The sequence below is a fragment of the Hypanus sabinus genome, chromosome 13 (genome assembly GCF_030144855.1).
Source record: "Hypanus sabinus isolate sHypSab1 chromosome 13, sHypSab1.hap1, whole genome shotgun sequence".
Lineage (NCBI taxonomy): Eukaryota > Metazoa > Chordata > Chondrichthyes > Myliobatiformes > Dasyatidae > Hypanus > Hypanus sabinus.
Genome location: NC_082718.1, coordinates 367529 through 389290, shown reverse-complemented (window position 1 = coordinate 389290; position 21762 = coordinate 367529). Strand labels below are relative to the sequence as shown.

The 21762-nt window shown below is 43.8% G+C and overlaps 1 protein-coding gene across 5 annotated transcripts in view; it reads left to right on the top strand.

Annotated features, from left to right (window-relative positions):
- tymp (thymidine phosphorylase) overlaps nt 1-19236 on the top strand; it is a 52962-nt gene extending 33726 nt beyond the window's left edge. For 2 of the 5 annotated variants that reach the window (XM_059986964.1, XM_059986965.1), the window contains 6 exons: nt 939-1068; nt 2960-3078; nt 3922-4084; nt 7093-7308; nt 10655-10795; nt 15790-19139. In XM_059986964.1, coding sequence (XP_059842947.1) covers nt 939-1068; nt 2960-3078; nt 3922-4084; nt 7093-7308; nt 10655-10795; nt 15790-15959 — 939 coding nt within the window. In that variant the 3' untranslated portion in view covers nt 15960-19139. Of the gene's footprint in view, nt 1-938; nt 1069-2959; nt 3079-3921; nt 4085-7092; nt 7309-10654; nt 10796-15789 lie in introns of all 5 variants that reach the window. The other 3 variants (XM_059986963.1, XM_059986966.1, XM_059986967.1) reach the window with 3 other exon arrangements.
- Nucleotides 19237-21762: the final 2526 nt, after the last annotated feature.

The window sequence follows — 21762 nt, the reverse complement described above, 5'->3', positions numbered from 1 at the left end:
ACACATTATAGTTTGTTTATACATAGCATAAAGGCAAAAAAAACCCGTTGTATGCAGTGTTATTTCATTTTGTGGCTCCCAGTGTTTTCTTTTCTGTGGGAAATGGGTCCATATTGGCTCTTTTAGTGGTAAACGTTGCCGACCCCTGCACTAGACTTATAACAGCTGGAGCTTAAAGCAATGAGCAGTGGCTTGACTGAAGCATCTTGATATTGAGGTGTCTTGACAGGGTTGCAGTGGAAGGAATGTCTCTGGAACCAAGGGTCAGTGTTCATAAGGCATTATGAAACTGTAGGTGAAGTTCTAACCAAGGTGGAGCACTAGAGCACTTTAACATGATGGGGAAATCTTTTGTGATCCTCATTAAATAATGAGGATGGTCACCAGTTTCCAATCTTTTTTGCTTGTGAGTGAAATTGGTGATACCCTTCCTCAAAAAAGCTGACATGCTTCTAGTGCACTTCCAACAGATCTGGGCTGATGCAGTCCTATGGTGCCAAGTCCATCACAAGCCATATTCATCTTGTGGGTGGTCCAGATTCTCCTTCTTGCTGTCATCAAAAATCCCCAGGATAGAGGACAGGAGCCTCTGTGGGGCTTGTTCTTCAAACTGTATCATCTGATGTGGAAGAATTTACTGATCTTTAGTATGTCTGGCTGTGAGGATATTTTTGAGTTAACTTTTTGGACCACTGATCAGTATAAATTTTATGAAAGAAGAGATGTGAGTATTTTCCAATGGGTTCCAGTAAGTCACATCAGTTAAGATCTAATTCTTGCCCAGTGACTCCCTATAGAGTGATCTTACTTTGTAGTATGTGAACTGTGAACTGTGTTCACTATGACTCTATCTCTGTGTCAGACACCATCTACAGGTCAGAACCTGTGCTCAAAGTAGTGTGCTGGAATCAGAGTAATTGCTAGATTTTTCTCTGTAGGTGAAGCAGATCTTGGCTGCGGTTGGATGTTGCATTGTTGGGCAAACACCAGATTTGGTTCCTGCTGATAAGAAGATGTACGCTATCAGGGACGTCACATCAACTGTTGACAGTCTGCCACTGATAGCAGGTTAGTAGCATGGCGTTAACTGGTTTGTAGAACCTGACAGGCAGTTGGTGGATCACTGACAGTGGGTTAATGCTTTATTGACTGTGCGTGATTGAATAATTGATAACATCTTGGCTGTACTCTGAAGTAGACTGTGGATCATCATTGCCATTTGGTTCAGTTTATGGATCACTGGTAGTTCTTTAACAGTAGATCACTAATGGTTGATGAGCAGAACTCTGACAGTGGGTTAATTGATCACTAAACTCAGGGTAGTGCATCACTAACAACGGGTGTCTGGATCACTAGCAGCGGTTAAGAGAGTCGCTGAAAGTGTGTTACTGGATCACTGATGCAGGTGAGTGGACCCCTGACTCTTACTAATTTAAAAAGACTGGCTAAAAGGTCAATATTAGCGGTCAATTGATCTTAAAATAAGTTAATGGATCTCAAGCAGATGACCTCTGGATTATTGACAGCAAGTTAATGGATCGCAGATCTTGAGTTATTGGAACTCAGGCAGCTGGTTATTGAAGCACTGACAGAATATGATGTATCATTGACAATCAATAATGGAACCTGGCCAGCTAACAGCTGATTTTTGGGATAACCTGATTAGGCTTGTGAGAACTGAAAGATATACAGTATACCAATTATGGCCCATAACTGAAGGGAAACTTTCAATTTAAAAAAAATAAATGGCATTTACTTCTCAACCGACCTTAGTTCCCTTATCCTTCCTTCACTGTACCTGTCCCCTCTGAGTGCACCCTGGAACATATCCTTGCCTGGCTTATAACATAAAACATGCACAGGAACAGGTCCTTCAGTTCACAATTATCTACAGTGACTGTTGCCAAGGTAAACTAATCCATCCTGCCTGCACATGACTTGTATCCCTTCATTCTCTGCATGTTCATGTGTTTGCCTAGGAGCCTCTGAAACTCAACTCATGTCTGCTTCCACCATCCCCTGGTAGTGCATTTCAGGCACGTGGTGCTCTCTGTCTAAAAAAACTTGTCTCACATATTTCCTTTAAACTTTCCCCCACTCAATTTAAAACTTTACCCTCTATTATTTGACATTTTCATCCCTGGAAAAACATTCCACCTGCTTTACCCATGCCTCATAATTTTTGCTGGATTCTCTCAAGCTGCCATTCAGTCATTGAGCTTAATCTGTGGATGTTACTAATAGTTGCTAACTTCTCCCAGATAAAGATGTCTCCTATTTTCTGTACTTTTTGCATTCACATAGATTACTAATCTTTTCTAATTCAGATATTTCAGGATTTCCTTTAGACTGGACTGACAAGAAGGGAGAATTTCCCATCTCCCACAGTGACCCTTCTCAGTAATTTAAGCCTACATTCAGAATACGCTGTAACTTTTTCACTCCCAGGCAACACACCCAATCTGTCTATCCTCATTTGCTCAGCTTCCCCTCCAATGCCACCTCCACTAGTAATCACCTCCATCTCAGCACTAATGAGAGAATTGTTGCTGGACATTATCTCAGCCCAGCATCTCCTTTATGTGGGCGGGAGAAACCTAATTGTGAAGATGGTTTTAAATGTGGTCTCCACAGTGCTGAATATAACTACAGTGAATTCCCTGCTTCTCTGAACCTCACACGTGGAAGCCAAACCACAGCACGTTTCCTTTTCCCACCTTGTGTATTTGTGTGTGTGTTTTGTTTTTACAGCCACTATTTTCTTCTATTTGACTAAAGTTTCCCAAACACTTCAGAGAAATAAAGGTCAATGTTAAATTTCTAATTCACATGGGTAAGGCAGGCTAGGGGGGTTTAATGGATCTCAGTCAACACAATGGCATTGCAGGAGGGCAGCTTAATATTCTATCACCATTCCCCAGTGAGAAGTTACTGTTAACATGTACCATCTGATTTTCAGGTTCCATAATATCAAAGAAAGGAGCTGAATCCCTGGCTGCCCTCATACTGGATGTGAAATTTGGAGAAGGAGCTCTATATAAGGACATCAATCGAGCCAGAGAGCTGGCACAATACTTGGTCAGTAGGCAGGAAGTGGGCATGTAGCAGTCCACGTGGATTTGTTAGGAAGGGATTGGAGTCGATGCATTGAACTGGTTTAGTCTCACGTTCTATTGACATTTGATATAATGCAGGGTTCCTTCCATGTGTGGCATCTACCTTGTAATCCTGTCCATGTTTTTCCGCTGTCACTGTGATACCATTGACTGAAAGGAAATGATGGGTTATATAGTTTGTGGATCTGCTGTTTATATCAGTGAGGATAATCAAATTGGTATTAAACAGTTGGCACGCCAAATGGCAGAAGCCACAGAGATTTCCCTTCTACACCAAACCCTAAATCTTTCCATCACACTGCAGATTGTAAGCAAGGGAATACACCTGTCTGAGATTTATCCCCTTGCTACACAGATGAGCAATGGTTTGGGCTCAATGGGCTTTCCACCTTTAGAGAAGCCAGTGAACTGGAGAAGAAAGGAGGGAAAACATCGCTATAACCATATGAAGTCAAATTTAAGGCTAGAGTAAGCAGGACATGAAGAAGTGTGCAAACTGGGGGCTTCAAAGATTGATGTTAAAATCTATAAGACTCATAGGATTTAGACCCGCCCTTAATGACTGATAACAAGGGTCATAGTGATGGAGGTTTTGAAGATTCATTCAAAAGCCTCCTCATCTAGAAGGAAATTCCAAAGTTTCCTCTCCACCCATTGTTCCCAATAAATAATGCTCTTGTCAGCCCCTCCCCCACCTCACCCTACAACTTTCCAAAAAGTTTTTGAACTTCTGATCTTTGCATGGTTACTTCTCCATGGAAGAGGTCCAGTTACAGGACAGTATTTTTTTTTTTGTAACCCTCAGGTAAATGTTGGAAATTGCTTAGGCATTCAGACAGCTGCTGCTCTCTCCAAGATGGACAATCCCATTGGCAGATGTATTGGGAATTCACTGGAAGTCATGGAGTCCATTGAATGCCTGAAAGGCAAGGGTCCTAAGGACTTGGAAGAGCTTGTCACCTGCTTAGGTTAGTGCTTGGTCAAAACCAGAGCCAATGTGTGTGTGATAGGCAGTCTGGTAATAAAATGCACAAAGAAATTTGGAATGGGATTTGGACTATCTATTATTCTCCTTCTGTATAGGTCCAATTTCTTTTCAAAGATACTAATCAATTTAGATTAGTAATTTTCTTTGATACATGCAGAAATTCTTAGACAATTTGTTGATCATTTCATTGGCTGTTCATGTACAGGTGTTTTTACTCCAATGGGTCCTGGCCACACAGTGCAAGCCCGAGTCCAGTTTGGGCTTAAGCTTTATGCATCTGTCATGTCTTATAAAAAGAAGCATCACAGGAAACCCTTGGTCCTTATTGAGGATCTTAGAAATAGGCAGTAACCCTGCTTCAAAGCTTCAGATTGCAGGTTAGGCCCAGCCAAGGGCTGGAAGGTTGAACGATGGGTAAAAGTGCAACCTAGTGTAATACCAGGTCAAAGAGACCATAAGGTGTCTGGCTATGTGGAGTTTACTGATCTCAGCCGTACATGTAATTTCATTGATAATAGTTGGCTTAGTCTTGCTGAGTTACAGAGCTAATTAGCTGACTATTCTCTCCTGTTTGGGAGGTCTGCTTTTTAAAAGGAAATGGACATTTTGAATATCCCCACGACCCAGAGTATTTATTGTTTGCAAGGAAACTGCATCATCTGTCTTGAGGTGGGGAGATCTTGGGATGATGGATCTCAGCCAAACACCATTCAATGGTTTGCATTACAAAACTAATAATACAGAGACCCGATGGTCTAGAGACATGATTTGAGATGCCAACTGTGAAATTTGTACATCATTTTAAATCTGAAATTGAAAATCTAGATCAGTGGTGGTAGCCACAACTGCCACAAAAACAAACACAAGGAAATTTGCAGATGCTGGAAATTCAAGCAACACACACAAAATGCTGGTAGAATGCAGCAGGCCAGGCAGCATCTACAGTAAGAAGTACAGTCAATGTTTCGGGCCGAGACCCTTCATCAGGACTAACTGAAAGAAGAAATAGTAAGAGATTTTAAAGTGGGAGGGGGAGGGGAGATCCGAAATGATTGGAGGGGGAGGGGTGAAGCCAAGAGCTGGAAAGTTGATTGGCAAAAGGGATACACAGCTGGAGAAGGGAAAGGATCATGGGACAGGAGACCTAGGGAGAATTAAAATGTGTGGCCACTGGTACAGCTGAACAAGTGCTACACCTGCCCTTACACTTCCTCCCTCACCACCATTCAGGGCCCTAGGCAGTCCTTCCAGGTGAGGTGACACTTTACCTGTGAGTCAGCTGGTGTGATATACTATGTCCGGTGCTGCAAGTGCGGCCTTCTATATATTGGTGAGACCCAACGCAGACCGGGAGACTGTTCCGCTGAACACCTACACTCTGGCTGCCAGAGAAAGCAGGATCTCCCAGTGGCCACACATTTTAATTCCACGTCCCATTCCCATTCTGATATGTCTATCCTCTACTGTCAAGATGAAGCCACACTCAGGTTGGAGGACAACACCTTATATACCGGCTGGGTAGCCTCTAACCTGATGGCATGAACAATGATTTTTCTAACATCATTTAATGCCCCTCCTCCCCTTCTTACCCCATCCCTTATTTATTTATTTGTTTGTTTATTTATTTGTTTGTTTGTTTGTTTGTTTGTTTATTTATTTATTTATGTAAGGAGGTTTCTTCTTGGTGTAAGGGTTTTTTTATGTTACTGCATGTGTTAATCAAAATGGCTTCTTTGTTATGCTAACTGGTGAGGGTGTTTTCTCTCGGAGCTTATTTGGGTTAAAATTACTGATAACGAGAATTGTATTCATTTGTTAACCAATTGGGATAGATGTTATTCTCTATTCTGGGTCTGTAAGCTATTGTTGGCGGTCTTTTGGGGAGTCGGTGCGAGGGGGAGAGAGAGAGAGAGGACGCGATGCTGTAAGCTGGGCGACGGAACAGACCCCGAGCGGGGTTCCGAGGCCAGGGTTTTCAGCGAGGAGAGGAGACGAAGACAGACGTGCCAGGGGTGCTTGGTTGATCACTTCGGGTGGTCCTGAGCTACAAGTCAAGGAGGTCTGAGGGGATCGAATGGTGGCCAGAAGACTTCGTTAATTGAGCTCCAACGGTTATGCACAAAGTGGTTTGGACTTTGATAAGTTTGGCGCATTTTACTTTTCCTTTTATATTGTATCTCTATTAAGTACATAGTTCCAGTAAGATCTATAAAGTGAACTCATGTTGGGGACATCACACAGCATCCACACAAGCTGATTACCCAGTTTGGCGGGGCCAAAGGCTGCTCCCCCTGGACGGAAGCGAGCTAAGCGAGCCTGAAGTGAGCCAGGGGGTTACATTTATTATCCCTCCCCTTTTTTCCCCTCTCTCTTTTTTCTCTCTCTGCCCCACTCACAATCACTCCTTGCCTGCTCTCCATCTCCCTCTTGGTGCTCCCCTCCCCCTTTCTTTCTCCCTAGGCTGCCCGTCCCATGATCCTTTCCCTTCTTCAGCTGTGTATACATTTGCCAATCAACTTTCCAGCTTTTGGCTTCATCCCTCTCTCTCCTGTCTTCTCCTATCATTTTGGATCTCCCCCTCCCCTCCCACTTTCAAATCTCTTACTATCTTTTCTTTCAGTTAGTTCTGACGAAGGCTCTCGACCCGAAACATCAACTGTACTTCTTCCTATTCAAGCTGCCTGGCCTGCTGCGTTCTACCAGCATTTTGTGTGTGTTGCCACAAAACTCGTTTTCCATTCAGGAGGAATTATTGCTGGTCCTTAAATGTGACTCCAGAATCATGCCATGTGATTTACTTTCAAATGCCTGAGCAAATCAGCAGATCGGAAAATGGGCTTCAAGTGTTGTACTTGCCAACAAGACACGTACCCATTAGATGAATTTTAAAAAAACAAGTACAGATTTTCACACACACAAATAGATTCAAATCTGCACATCCTTATGACATTGCCCTAATGCTGACACATTTCTGTCTGTCTTCAATAGGAGGCCACCTACTTCATATGTGTGGGAAGGCTGGAAGCTTTAAGGCCGGGGAGAAGGATATTAAGGATGTTTTGCAGAATGGCTGTGCTCTGGGCAAATTCCAATCCATGCTGGTGGCACAAGGAGTGACTGCTGACTTAGCCAAGGCTTTGTGCCAAGGGAAAGAGGTGCTGAAGCGTTCAGTCAGACAGGAAGAACTGAAGGCTGAAGCTGGGGGTATAACATTGCATTGTATTAGAGACTGTATATCAACTTCATCCAGGTTACCTTAACAACTTTTTCTAAGAATAGGCTGCCTCATGGCTGCCAGGAAATGTTTGTGGGAGGGGGTCAATATCTTTCACTATTGAGATAGAACTCTCAGCAGTGAATATCTGAAAGCTGGCTGGAAGAGAGCTCAGGAGGTAATAACTATAGAGCACAAGACTAAGGAGCCGAATTAGGCTATTTGATCCATTGAGTCAGATCATGGCTGATCCTTTTCTCCCCTCTACAGCCCCACTCCCCAGCCTTCTCTCCGTAACCTTTGATGCCTTTCCAGTCAAGAACCTATCAAGCTCTGCCTTAATGACCCAATGACCTGGCCTCCAAAGCCACCAGTGGTAACAAATTCCACAAATTCATCACCCTCTAGCTAAAGGAATTTCTCTGCATCTCTGTTTTAAATGACTCCCTTCTACCCTGAGGCTATGCCCTCTTGACCTAGACTCCCCCACCATGTTTAATTTCATCATGTGTAATCGCCCCCATCATCCATTCCACATCTTCTCTGTCTAGGCTTGTCAACATTCAAAAGGTTTCAATGAGATCCCCCCTCCCTCATCTTTCTAAATTCCAGTGAGTACAGACGCAGAATCATCAAACATTCCTCCTATGATAACCCTTTCATTCCTAAAATCATCCTTGTGAAACTCCTCTGGACCCTCTCCAATGCCAACACATCTTTTCTTAGATGAGGAGCCCAAAATTGTTCACAATATTCAAGGTGAGGCCTCACCAGTGCTTTGTAAAGCCTCAGCATCACATCCCAGCTCTTATATTTTAGACCTCTTGAAATGAATGCTAACATTGCATTTGCCTTCATCACTGATTCAAACTGCAATTTAACTTTTAGGGTGTTCTGCACAAAGACTCCCAAGTTCCTTTGCATCTCAGATTTTGGGATTTTCTCCCCATTTAGAACACTTATTTCTACTACCAAAGTGCATAACCTTGCATTTTCCAACATTGTATTTCATTTGCCACTTTTTCCTAAATTGTCTCAGTCCTTCTGCAGTCTACCTGTTTCCTCAACACTACCTGCCCCTCCACCAATCTTTGTATCATCTGCAAACTTGGCAACAAAGCCATCTATTAATATACGGCATAAAAAGACACGATCCCAACATTGAACTCTGTGAAACACCACTGGTCACTGGCATCCAACCATAAGATGACCCTTTTATTCCCACTCACTGCCTCCTACCAATGCTCTAACCACGTTAGTAACTTTCCTGTAATAACATGGGCTCTTAACTTGATAAGCAGATTCATGTGTGGCACCTTGTCAAAAGCCTTCTGAAAGTCCAAAATATACAACATCCACTGCATCCCCTTTATCTATCTTATGTGTAATCTCCTCAAAAAATTCCAACAGGTTCATCAGACAAGATTTTTCTCTTAAGGAAACCATGCAGACTTTGTCTTATTTTGTCGTGTGTCACCAAGTACCCCATAAACTCATCCTTAACAATTCACTTCAACATCTTCCCAACCTCTGAAGTCAGGATAACTGGTCTATAATTTCCGTTCAGCTGCCTACCACCTTTCTTACAAGAGTGGAGCGACATTTGCAATTTTTCAGTCCTCTGGCACCATGCCAGAGTCCAATGATGTTTGAAAGATTTCTACTGCCTCCACAATCTCTACTGCTGCCTCTTTCAGAACCCTAGGGTGCAGTTGAACAGGTCCAAGTGACTTATGTACCCTCAGGTCTTTCAGCTTTTTAAGCACCTTCTCCCTTGCTGCGCTCACTTCTCTTCCCTCACACCCTTCAACATCTGGCACACTGCTAGTGACTTCCACAGAGAAGACTGATACAAAGTACTCATTCAGTTCATCTGCCATCTCCTTTTCCTCTGTTATTATTTCTCTGGCCTCATTTTCTAGCAGTCCTATATCCATTTCATTTGCATATTTGAAAAAACTTTTACTATCCACTTTGACACTGTTCACTAGCTTGCTTTCATATGTCATCTTTTCCCTCCTAATGACTCTTTTAGTTGTTTCTCTGTAGGGTTTTAAAAGCTTTCCAATCCTTGGACTTACTGCAAATTTTGTGTCGTTTGTTCTTACATTAGCTTTGTCTTCCTTTGTCAGCCACAGTTGAGGTATTTTGCCATTTGAGTATTTCTTCATTTTTGGAATACACCTATCCTGCACCTTCCTCATGAAACTCAAGCCATTGCTGCTTTGCTATCATCGCTGCCAGCATCTCCTTCCAACTTACTTTGGCCCACTCCTCTCTTATACTACTGTAATTTCCTTTACTACACTGAAATACGGCTACATCAGACTTTATTTTCTCCCTATCAAATTTCAAGTTGAACTCAGTCATATTGTGATCACTGTCTCCAGAGGGTTCTTCTACCTTAAGCTCCCTAATCACCTCCTGTCCATTATATAACACCCAATCCAGTATAGCTGATCTCCTAGTAGGCTCAACAACAAACTATTCTAAAAAGCCATCTCGTAGGCATTCAACAAACTCACTCTCTTGAGATCCTTTGCCAACCTGATTTTCCCAATTGACCTGCATGTTGAAATCTCCGATGAATATCATTATATTGTCCTTTTGACACACCTTTTCTATTTCCTGTTGTAATCTGTGGTCCACATTTCAGCTACTGTTGGAAGGCCTGTATATAACTGTCATCAGGGTCCTTTTACCCTTGTAGTTTCTTAACTCAACCCACAAGGATTCAACAACTTCTGATCCTATGTTGCATCTTTCTACTGATTTGATGCCATTCTTTACCAGCAGAGCCATGCCACCCGCTCTGCCTTCCTTCCTATCCCTCCAATAGCACGTGTAACATTGGACATTCAGCTCCCAGCTACAGCCATCCTTCACCCACGATTCAGTGATGGCCACAACATCCTACCTGGCAATCTGTAAAAGTGCAACAAGATCATCCACCTTATTTCTTATACTCAGAACATCCAGATATAACACTTTGAGTACTGTATTAGCCACCCTTTTTGATTCTGCGTCGCTAATGTACTGGTACTCACCCTTGTGGCTGTAATTTTGTCCCATCATCTGCCTTTCCTGATGATCTGACTGCACATTATCATTGTATTTTTACCATCCGTCCTATCCTGAGTCCCTGCACTCCGGTTCACACCCCCCCCCCCTCCAAATTAGTGAGCAACCTGTCTCACAAGATTCATCAGCATTGTTATTTCTTCCACTTACCTGCATATAAGATGGTCTTTGAGTAACTAACTTGGGCAATAAGACTGCAGAAGCCTGAGGAAAGCACAGAATGCAATTGACCCTAACTTGGCTCACTTTTTCCAGGGGTAGTGCAGGCAATCCACTCCTTGCCATTAGCCAAGGTATTACATGAACTTGGAGCGGGGCGCACCCAATCCAATCAACCAGTCAACTGCACTGTTGGAATACAACTCCTGAAAACAGTGGGGGACTCTGTTAAAAAAGGTAAATATGTTGTACAGGAACCTCCATGAAGAAGGCTGCCAGCTCAGAGAAAGGGCAAATTGAATGCACTGGATGGAATATTAGAGGGAACGACAATGGGATTAATCAAGATGATTTATTCAAAGGTGGTGGTGGCATCCATCGGTCTCGAGAGACCATGGATCTACACCTGGAGTTTCCAGGGCGCAGGCCTGGGCAGGGTTGTATGGGAGACCGGAAGTTGCCCAAGCTGCAGGCCTTCCCCTCTCCACGCCACCGATGTTGTTCAAGGGAAGGGCACTAGGACCCATGCAGCTTGGCACCGGTGATGTTGCAGAGCAATGTGTTGTTAAGTGCCTTGCTCAAGGACACAAACACGCTGCCTCAGCTGAGGCTCGAACCAGTGACCTTCAGGTTACTAGTCTGATGCCTTGCCCACTAGGCCACGCGCCAACACTATTCAAAGGTATGGAGTATTTAAATTAAGGTGGGGTCAGACTAGATGGCATATTCAAGGGTAAAGGGGACAAAGAGGGAGAATGTGGTCACGCATTTGTGGCTCAGAAGGGAAGGGAAAGGATGAGGATGGTAACAGTGATAAGGGACTCTATAGTTAAGGGGTCAGACAGGTGATCCTGTGGATGCAGCAAAGAAACACCAATGGCAGTTTGTCTCCCAGGTGCCAGGGTCTGGGACGTTTCTGATCGTGTCCACAATATCTTGAAGGGAAGGGGAACAGACAGAAGTCGTGGTACATATTAGTACCAATGACATAGGTAGGAAAAAGGAGGAGGTCCTGAAAGCATACTACAGGGAGTTAGGAAGGAAACTGAAAAGCAGGACCTCAAAGGTAGTAATCCCGGGATTACTGCCTGTGCCTTGTGACAGTGAGTATAGGAATAGAATGAGGTAGAGGATAAATGCATGGCTGAGAGATTGGAGGAGGGGGCAGGGATTCAGATTTCTGAATCATTGTGACCTCTTCTGGGGCAGGACCTGGACAAAAGGGACGGGTTGCAGTTGAATCCCGAGGGGACCAATATCCTGATGGGGAGATTTGCGAAGCGAGAATTGCTGGGGGATGGAAACCAAACTGAAATGATGGAGGAAAGGGAGGTTGGCTCACAAATAGAGAAAGCTTAGAGACAGTGTGAAAGGGAGGATAGGCAAGTGACAGAGAATGGACGCATTCAGACCGATGGTTTGAGATGTGTCTATTTTAATGTGAGGAGGATTATAAATAAAGCGGATGAGCTTAGAGCGTGGATCAGCACTTGGAGCCATGACGTTGTAGCCATTACAGAGACTTGGATGGTACAGAGGCAGAAATGGCTACTTCAAGTGCCAGGCTTTAGATGTTTCAGAAAGGACAGGGTGGGAGGCAAAAGAAGTGGTGACATGGCACTGTTGATCAGAGATAGTGTCATGGCTGCAGAAAAGGAGGAAGTCATAGGGAGGTTGTCTACGGAGTCTCTATGGGTAGAGGTTTGGAATAGAAAGGGGTCAAAACTCTACTGGGTGTTTTTTATAGACCACCCAATAGTAACAGGGACATCGAGGAGCAGATAGGGAGACAGATTATGGAAAGGAGTAATAATAACAGGGTTGTTGTGGTGGGAGATTTTAATTTCTGAAATAGTGACTGGCATCTCCCTAGAGTGAGGGGTTTAGATGGGGTGGTGTTCATTAGGTGTTTTCAGTAAAGTTTCTTGACACAATATTTAGATAAGCCTAGAAGAGAAGAGGCTGTACTTGATCTGGTATTGGGAAATAAATCTGGTCGGGTGTCAGGTCTTTCAGTGGGAGAGCATATTGGAGATAGTGATCACAATTCTGTCTCCTTTACCATAGTATTGGAGAGGGATAGGAACAGACAAATTAGGGAAACATTTAATCAGAGTAAGGGGAGATATGAGGCTATCAGGCAGGAACTTGGAAGCATAAATTGGAAACAGATATTCTCAAGGAAACGTACAGAAGAAATGTGGCAAATGTTCAGAGCCTTGCTGAAATCCATCTACTGCTTTACCTTCATCAATGTGTTTAGTCACATCCTCAAAAAATTCAATCAGGCTCATAAGGCACGACCTGCCTTTGGCAAAGCCACGCTGACTATTCCTAATCATATTATGCCTCTCCAAAGGTTCATAAATCTTGCCTCCCAGGATCTTCTCCATCAACTTACCAACCACTGAAATAAGACTCACTGGTCTATAATTTCCTGGGCTATCCCTTCTCCCTTTCTTGAATAAGGGAACAACACCCACAACCCTCCAATCCTCCAGAACCTCTCCCTTCCTCATAGGTAATGCAAAGATCATCGCCAGAGGCTCAGCAATCACCTCTCTCGCTTCCCACAGTAGCCTGGGGTACATCCCATCTGGTCCCGGTGACTTAGCCAACTTGATGCTTTCCAAAAGCTCCAGCACATCCTTACCCTTAATATCTACATACTCAAGCTTTTCAGTCCACTGTAAGTCATCCCTACAACTGCCAAGATCCTCTTCTGTAGTGAATACTGAAGCAAAGTATTCATTAAGTACCTCTGCCATCTCCTCTGGTGCCATAAATATTTTTCCACTGTCACACTTGATTGGTCCTATTCTCTCATAATCTTATCTTCTTGTTCTTCACATACTTGTGGAAAGTATTGGGGTTTTCCTTAATCCTGTCCACAAAGGCCTTCTCATGGCCCCTTCTGGCTCTCCTATTTTCATTCTTAAGCTCCTTCCTGCTTATAATCTTCTAGATCTCTATCATTACCTAGCTTTTTGAACCTTTCGTAAGCTCTTCTTTTCTTCTTGACTAGATTTACAATAGCCTTTGTACACCATGGTTCCTGCACCATACCATCCTTTCCCTGTCTGGATAGCATCTATTAGTCTTGCAAGACCATGGATCTGTGCCTGGAAAGTCTTGCTTCAGTCTCTCCAGGGCGCAGGCCTGGGCAAGGTTGTATGGAAGACCGGCAGTTGCCCAAGCAGCAAGTCTCCCCTCTCCACACCACCAATGTTGTCCAAGGGAAGGGCAAGGACTGATACAGCTTGGCACCAGTGACGTCACAGAAGTTGCCAGAGCAAAGTTGAAAGCAATGTGGGACTGCCTTAGGGACTCCAGCTCTGGATTTGTCCTCAGGGTTTACTCCCAAAGCCTTTCCTATAAGTGAGTATGGCCACAAGGCAGCGGAGGCTTGAAATCAGAGTTTTCCCTCTTTTAGATGGACTGCCTTCCCAGGCTGACGAGCTCCATCTACCCAAATTGGAACATATCTAAGCAGAACCCCACACAAATATCCCCTAAACATTTGCCACATTTCTTCTGTACGTTTCCCTGAGAACATCTGTTTCCAATTTATGCTTCCAAGTTTCTGCCTGATAGCCTCATATTTCCCCTTATTCCAATTAAAAGTTTCCTTAACTTGTCTGCTCCTATCCCTCTCCAATGCTATGGTAAAGGATAGAATAGTGATCACTATCTCCAAAATACTCTCCCACTGAGAGACCTGACACCTGACCAGGTTCATTTCCCAGTCAAGTACAGCCTCTCCTCTTGTGGGTTTATCTACATATTGTGTAGATAACAAACTCCACCCCATCTAAACCCCTCACTCAAGGGAGATTCCAATCACTATTTGGGAAATTAAAATCTTCCACCACAACAACCCTGTTATTATTACTCCTTTCCAGAATCTGTCTCCCTATCTGCTCCTTGATGTCCCTGTTACTATTGGGTAGTCTATAAAAAAGACCAAGTAGAGTTTAGACCCCTTCCTATTCCTAACTTCCACCCACAGATACTCTGTAGACAACCCCTCTATGACTTCCTCCTTTTCTGCAGCCGTGACACTATCTCTGATCAGCAGTGTCACGCTCTCACCTCTTTTGCCTCTCTCCCTGTCCTTTCTGAAACATCTAGAGCCTAGCACTTGAAGTAACCATTCCTGTCCCTGAGCCATCCAGGTCTCTGTAATGGCCACAATATCATAGCACCAAATGTTTATCCATGCTCTAAACTCATCCACTTTATTCATTAAACTCCTCGTATTAAAATAGACACATTTCAAATCATCAGCCTGAGTTCATCTCTTCTCTATCACCTGCCTATCCTCCCTTTCACACTGTCTTTAGGCTTTCTCTGTTAGTGAACCAACCTTCTTTTCCTCCATTACTCCAGTTCGGTTCCCACCCCCCCAGCAATTCTAGTTTAAACTCACCCCAGTAGCCTTTGCAAACCTCCCCACCAGGATATCGGTCCCCCTCAGATTCAAGTGCAGCCTGTCCTTTTTGTACAGGTCACAATTGCCCCAGAAGTGATCCCAATGATCCAGAAATCTGAATCTCTGCCCCCTCCTCCAATCCCTCAGCCATGCATTAATCCTCCACCTCATTCTATTCCTATACTCTCTGTCATGTGGCACAGGCAGTAATCCCGAAATTACTACCTTTGAGGTCCTACTTCCTTATTAACTGCCTGTAGCCTGTTTTCAGGACCTCCTCCCTTTTGTACCATGACCTCTGGCTGTTCTCCTTCCCACTTCAAGATATCATGGATGCGATCAGAAACATCCCGACCCTGGAACCTGGGAGGCAAACTACCATCCGCATTTCTTTCCTGCGTCCAAGAAAAGCGGGAGTATGTTAAATTGGTATTATAGGTTGGAAGGAAATTTGAAATACCTTTAGCCATACAATAGGACTAGGTGATGAGATACTATAGTATGTTGGTTATGTAGAGTCGTATGATTAAACTGAATGGGAAATTGAAATGCATCAGGATTAATGAGAGTTGTAATATTAGGCCGGGTGGGATAGTAAAGGGTCCTGTAAGTGAATAGGATTGTATGATTAGGCTGAATAATATATTAGATATATCAGGAGTGAATAGAAACGTAGGATTAGGGTGGATGTGATATTAATGTGTGCATAGTTATGTAAAGTTGTAGAATTAGGCTGGATGAATATTAACTTTTCCTGAATGGGCAGAGGTGACAATAATTTATCTACTTCACATTTTAGGGGATCCTTGGATTCGAATCCATTTTGAAGAGCCTTCCCTCAGTGAAAGCCAGAAACGTCTTCTCCAGCACTCACTGGTTATTGGGGAAAAGGTGGAAGTTGTTCCCTTAGTTATGGAAATAATCCAGTTCCAGTCACAGGGAGAGAAAAGCCACAAATGCTACGTTTAGTGGGACATTCATAGGTAAGATGCACATCAGGGAAGCATCATGAGACTGGAGAAATTTGCCTTGTGTTCTGATACAACATGGCAACATTGGAATGGTTGCAACTCGTATGCAGAGACTGGAATTAAGCATTATGCACTTTTATAGTGGGCAATTAGCCCAATGCCACAGAGTTTAATTTCTGTTGCGCTGTCTTTCTGAATCTTATTAAATTCCAGTAGTGATGATGTTTAAAAACAGAGTGCTGGTGTGTTTAAAATAATTGCTCATCAATTCTACACACAAACTGTCTCAAATTACTCACATATTGCAGAGGTGCCAAAGGGACTCTGCTGCGGGTAAATAAGTCAGAAAATTGAATGATGCACTTTAAGATGATTAAAGAACAAAGCAACAATTCAATTCATTTCTAACATAATAGAAATTGTGAATCAGAAATCCAGCTTCAAATTTTCCAGTGATAACAAATGATGGTCTCTGGTTATTACTGGGGAAGTCAGCAATGTAGTATAAACAGTGATAGGCAGGGGCTACAGAGAGGTAGTTACCCCAACATAGTGGTACCAATGACATAGGAAGAAAATGGGAGGAGGTTCAGAAAAAAGAAAAAAGAAAGGAAGCTGAGAAGCAGGACCTCAAGGATAGGAATCTCGGGATTGCTGCCTGTGTGCCACACGATAGTGAAGATGGAAATAGAATGAGGTGGCAGATGAATGCATGACTGAAGAATTTGAGCAACAGGCAGGGATTCAGATTGCTGGATAATTGGGACCTCTTTTTGGGCAGGTGGGACCTGTACAAAAAGGATATGGTGCACTTGAATCTGAGGGGGACCAATATTCTTACAGGCAGATTTACTAGAGTTGTTGGGAGAGGTTTAAACTAACATGGCTGGGGGAGGGGAACCAGTATGATAGAGCTGAGGATGAGCCAGCAGGTTTACACGTAGATGATAGGTGTAACATGAATGTAAGGAAGGACAATGAAGGTTTTCAAAGCTGGCAGAGGGATTTGGACCAGCTGGAAAAATGGGCTGAAAAATGGCAGATGGAGCTTAATACAGACAAGTGTGAGGTATTGCACTTTGAAAGGAAAAACCAAGGTTGAACATACAAGGTAAATGATAGGGCACTGAGGAGTGCAGTAGAACAGAGGGATCTGGGAATACAGATACAAAATTCCCTAAAAGTCGCATCACATGTAGATAGGGTTGTGAAGAGAGCTTTTAGTACATTGCCCTTTATAAATCAAAGTATTGAGTATAAGAGTTGGAATGTTATGGTGAGGTTGTATAAGGCATTGGTGAGGCCAAATTTGGAGTATTGTGTGCAGTTTTGGTCACCGAATTACAGGAAGGTTATTGATAAGGTTGAAAGAGTGCAGAGAAGGTTTACAAGTATGTTGCCAGGACTTGAGAAACTGAGTTACAGAGAAAGGTTGAATAGGTTAGGACTTTATTCCCTGTAGCGTAGAAGAATGAGGGGAGATTTGACAGAGGTATATAAAATTATGATGGGTATCATGAGTTATCATGGGTGACTTTAACTTCCCTAATATTGATTGGCACTTGATTAGTTCCAAGGGTTTAGATGCGGCAGAGTTTCTTAAGTGTGTCCAGGATGGATTCCTGTCACAGTATGTTGACAGGCCGACTAGGGGGAATGCCATACTAGGTCTAATATTATGTAATGAACTGGGTAAGGTCACAGATCAGTCAGTGGGTGAGCATCTGGGGGACAGTAATCACCGCTCCCTGACCTTTAGCATTATCATGGAAAAGGATAGAATCAGAGAGGACAGGAACATTTTTAATTGGGGAAGGGCAAATTATGAGGCTATAAGGCTAGAACTTGCGGGTGTGAATTGAGATGATGTTTTTGCAGGGAAATGTACTATGGACATGTGGTCGATGTTTAAGGATCTCTTGCAGGATGTTAGGGATAAATTTGTCCCGGTGAGGAAGATAAAGAATGGTAGGGTGAACGAACCATGGGTGACAAGTGAAGTGGAAAATCTAGTCAGGTGGAAGAAGGCAGCATACATGAGGTTTAGGAAGCAAGGATCAGATGGGTCTATTGAGGAATATAAGGTAGCAAGAAAGGAGCTTAAGAAGGGGCTGAGAAGAGCAAGAAGGGGGCATGAGAAGGCCTTGGCAAGTAGGGTAAAGGAAAACCCCAAGGCATTCTTCAATTATGTGAAGAACAAAAGGATGACAGGAGTGAAGGTAGGACCAATTAGAGATAAAGGTGGGGAGATGTGCCTGGGGGCTGTGGAAGTGAGCGAGGTCCTCAATGAATACTTCTCTTCGGTATTCACCAATGAGAGGGAACTTGATGACGGTGAGGACAATATGAGTGAGGTTGATGATCTGGAGCATGTTGATATTACATTCTGACCTTGGTTCTCTGTGGGAATAGGGCCTGCTCTCAGGGCCTCATGACCAGCCATTTTTTGATATCCCAAGGACGCGGCCTGGAAGACTAGCGTGCCTTCAGAGTGCCGGATTTTCGTGGCTCTGGAGAGGCTGATTCTAGGCCAGGTCCCCTTGGCTGAGGCGTCGTGGGAGAACACAGAACATTGGGAGCAGCGGGTTAGCTGACAGCTGTGTGTCTAGAGACCAGACCCTTGGGGCTGACTCTCTGGGCGCAGAGCTTGGAAAAAGTGATGCAAAAGACTTTTAACATCGTAAATCTGCAAAATGTTTGTCATGTCTCCCCTCTCGCTGTGAAATGGGGACACCTCTTTTTCTCTTATTTGGGAGAGGGAGAGCCTGTGGTATGTCGAATTACCAGGTGAATGAGTAGTCTCTGGGGTACTGCAAGTCTGTGGCTTTATTGATGCTTTGCTGCATGCTTGAGTGCTCAGTGGGGCTGCAGATGCTTTTGTGGGGGGGTTGTTGCATTGTTGCTGCTTGTGCATGGGTGGGATGAACTGGGGGGCTTTGGGGTTCTAATATTTAACTGTCATTCATTCTTTGGGGCACTCCTCTGTTTTTGTGGATGTTTGCAAAGAAAAAGAATTTCAGGATATATATTGTATACATTTCTCTGACATTAAATGTACCAATTGAACCTCTTGAGATATATTGAGAATGAATGTATAACATAGAACATAGAATAGTACACCACATTACAGGCCCTTCAGCCCACAATGTTGTGCTGACCCTCAAACCCTGCCTCCCATATAACCCCCCACCTTAAATTCCTCCAGATACCTGTCTAGTAGTCTCGTAAACTTCACTAGTGTATCTGCCTCCACCACTGTCTCGGGCAGTGCATTCAATGCACCAACCTCTCTCTGAGTAAAAACCTTCCTCTAATAACCCCCTTGAACTTCCCTCCCCTTCCCTTAAAGCCATGTCCTCTTGTACTGAGCAGTGGTGCCCTGAGGAAGAGGCTCTGGCTATCCATTCTATCTATTACTCTTAATATCTTGGACACCTCTATCATGTCTCCTCTCATCCCCTTTCTCTCCAAAGAATAAAGCCTTAGCTCCCTTAATCTCTAATCATAATCCATACTCAGCATCCTGATAAATCTCCTCTGTACCCTTTCCAATGCTTCCACATCCTTCCTATATTGAGGCGACCAGAACTGGACACAGTACTCCAAGTGTGGCCTAACCAGACTATCCCTCGATTTATGAAAGCTAACACCCCATAAGCTTTCTTAACTACCCTATCTACCTGTGAGGCAACTTTCAAGGATCTGTGGACATGTACCCCCAGATCCCTCTGCTCCTCCACACTACCAAGTATCCTGCCATTTTGTACTCTGCCTTGGAGTCTGTCCTTCCAAAGTGTACCACCTCACACTTCTCCGGGTTGAACTCCATCTGCCACTTCTCAGCCCACTTCTGCATCCTATCAATGTCTCTCTGAAATCTTCGACAATCCTCTACACTATCTACAACACAATCAACCTTTGTGTCGTCTGCAAACTTGCCAAACCACCCTTCTACCCCCACATCCAGGTCATTAATAAAAATAACAAAAAGCAGAGGTCCCAGAACAGATCTTTGTGGGACACCACTAGTCACACCCTCCAATCTGAATGTACTCCCTCCACCATGGCCCTCTGCCTTCTGCAGGCAAGCCAATTCTGTATTCACCTGGCTAAACTTCCCTGGATCCCATGCCTTCTGACTTTCTGAATAAGCCTACCATTTGGAACCTTGTCAAATGCTTTACTAAAATCCATGTAGATCACATCCACTGCACTACCCTCATCTATATGCCTGTCCACCTCCTCAAAGAACTCTATCAGGCTTGTTAGACACCATCTGCCCTTCACAAAGCCATGCTGACTGTTCCTGATCAGACCATGATTCTCTAAATGCCCATTGATCCTATCTCTAAGAATCTTTTCCAACAGCTTTCCCACCACAGACATAAGGCTCACTGGTCTATAATTACCTGGACTAATCCTACTACCTTTTTTAAACAAGGGGACAACATTTGCCTCCTTTCAATCCTCCGATATCATTACCATGGACAACGAGGACATAAAGATTCTAGCCAGAGGCTCAGCAATCTCTTCCCTTGCCTTGTGGAGCAGCCTGGGGAATATTCTGTCAGGCCCCGGGGACTTATCTGTCCTAATGTATTTTAACAACTCTAACACCTCCTCTCCGTTATTATCAACATGCTCCAGAACATCAACCTCACTTATATTGTCCTCACCGTCATCAAGTTCCTTCTCAGTGGTGAATACCGAAGAGAAGTATTCATTGAGGGCCTTGCTCACTTCCAAAGCCTCCGGGCAAATCTTCCCATCTTTATCTCTAATCGGTCCTACCTTCACCCCTGTCATCCTTTTGTTCTTCACATAGTTGAAGAATGCCTTGGGGTTTTCCTTTACCCTACTCACCAAGACTTTCTCATGTCCCCTTATTGCTCTTCTCAGCCCTTTCTTAAGCTCCTTTCTTGCTACCCTATATTCCTCAATAGACCCATCTGATCCTTGCTTCCTAAACCTCATGTATGCTGCCTTCTTCCACCTGACTAGATTTTCCACTTGTCACCCATGGTTCCTTCACCCTACTATTCGTTATCTTCCTCACCAGGACAAATTTATCCCTAACATCCTGCAAGAGATCCTTAAACATCGACCACATGTCCATAGTATGTTTCCCTGCAAAAACATCATCCCAATTCACACCCACAAGTTCTAGCCTTATAGCCTCATAATTTGCCCTTCCCCAATTAAAAATGTTCCTGTCCTCTCTGATTCTATCCTTTTCCATGATAATGCTAAAGGTCAGGGAGTGGTGATGACTGTCCCCCAGATGCTCACCCACTGACAGATCTGTGACCTGTTCCGGTTCATTACCTAATACTAGATCTAGTATGTCATTCCCCCTAGTCGGCCTGTCAACATACTGTGACAGGAATCCATCCTGGACACACTTAACAAATTCTGCCCCATCTAAACCCTTGGAACTAATCAAGTGCCAACCAATATTAGGGAAGTTAAAGTCACCCATGATAACAACCCTGTTATTTTTGCACCTTTCCAAAATCTGCCTCACAATCTGCTCCTCGGTATCTCTGCTGCTACCAGGGGGCCTATAGAATACCCCCAGTAGAGTAACTGCTCCCTTCCTGTTTCTGACTTCCACCCATACTGACTCAAAAGAAGATCCTGCTACATTATCCACCCTTTCTGTAGCTGTAATAGTATCCCTGGCCAGTAATGCCACCCCTCCTCCCCTTCCCCCCCTCTCTATCACTTTTAAAGCACAGAAATCCAGGAATATTGAGAATCCATTCCTGCCCTGGTGCCAGCCAAGTCTCCTTAATGGCCAG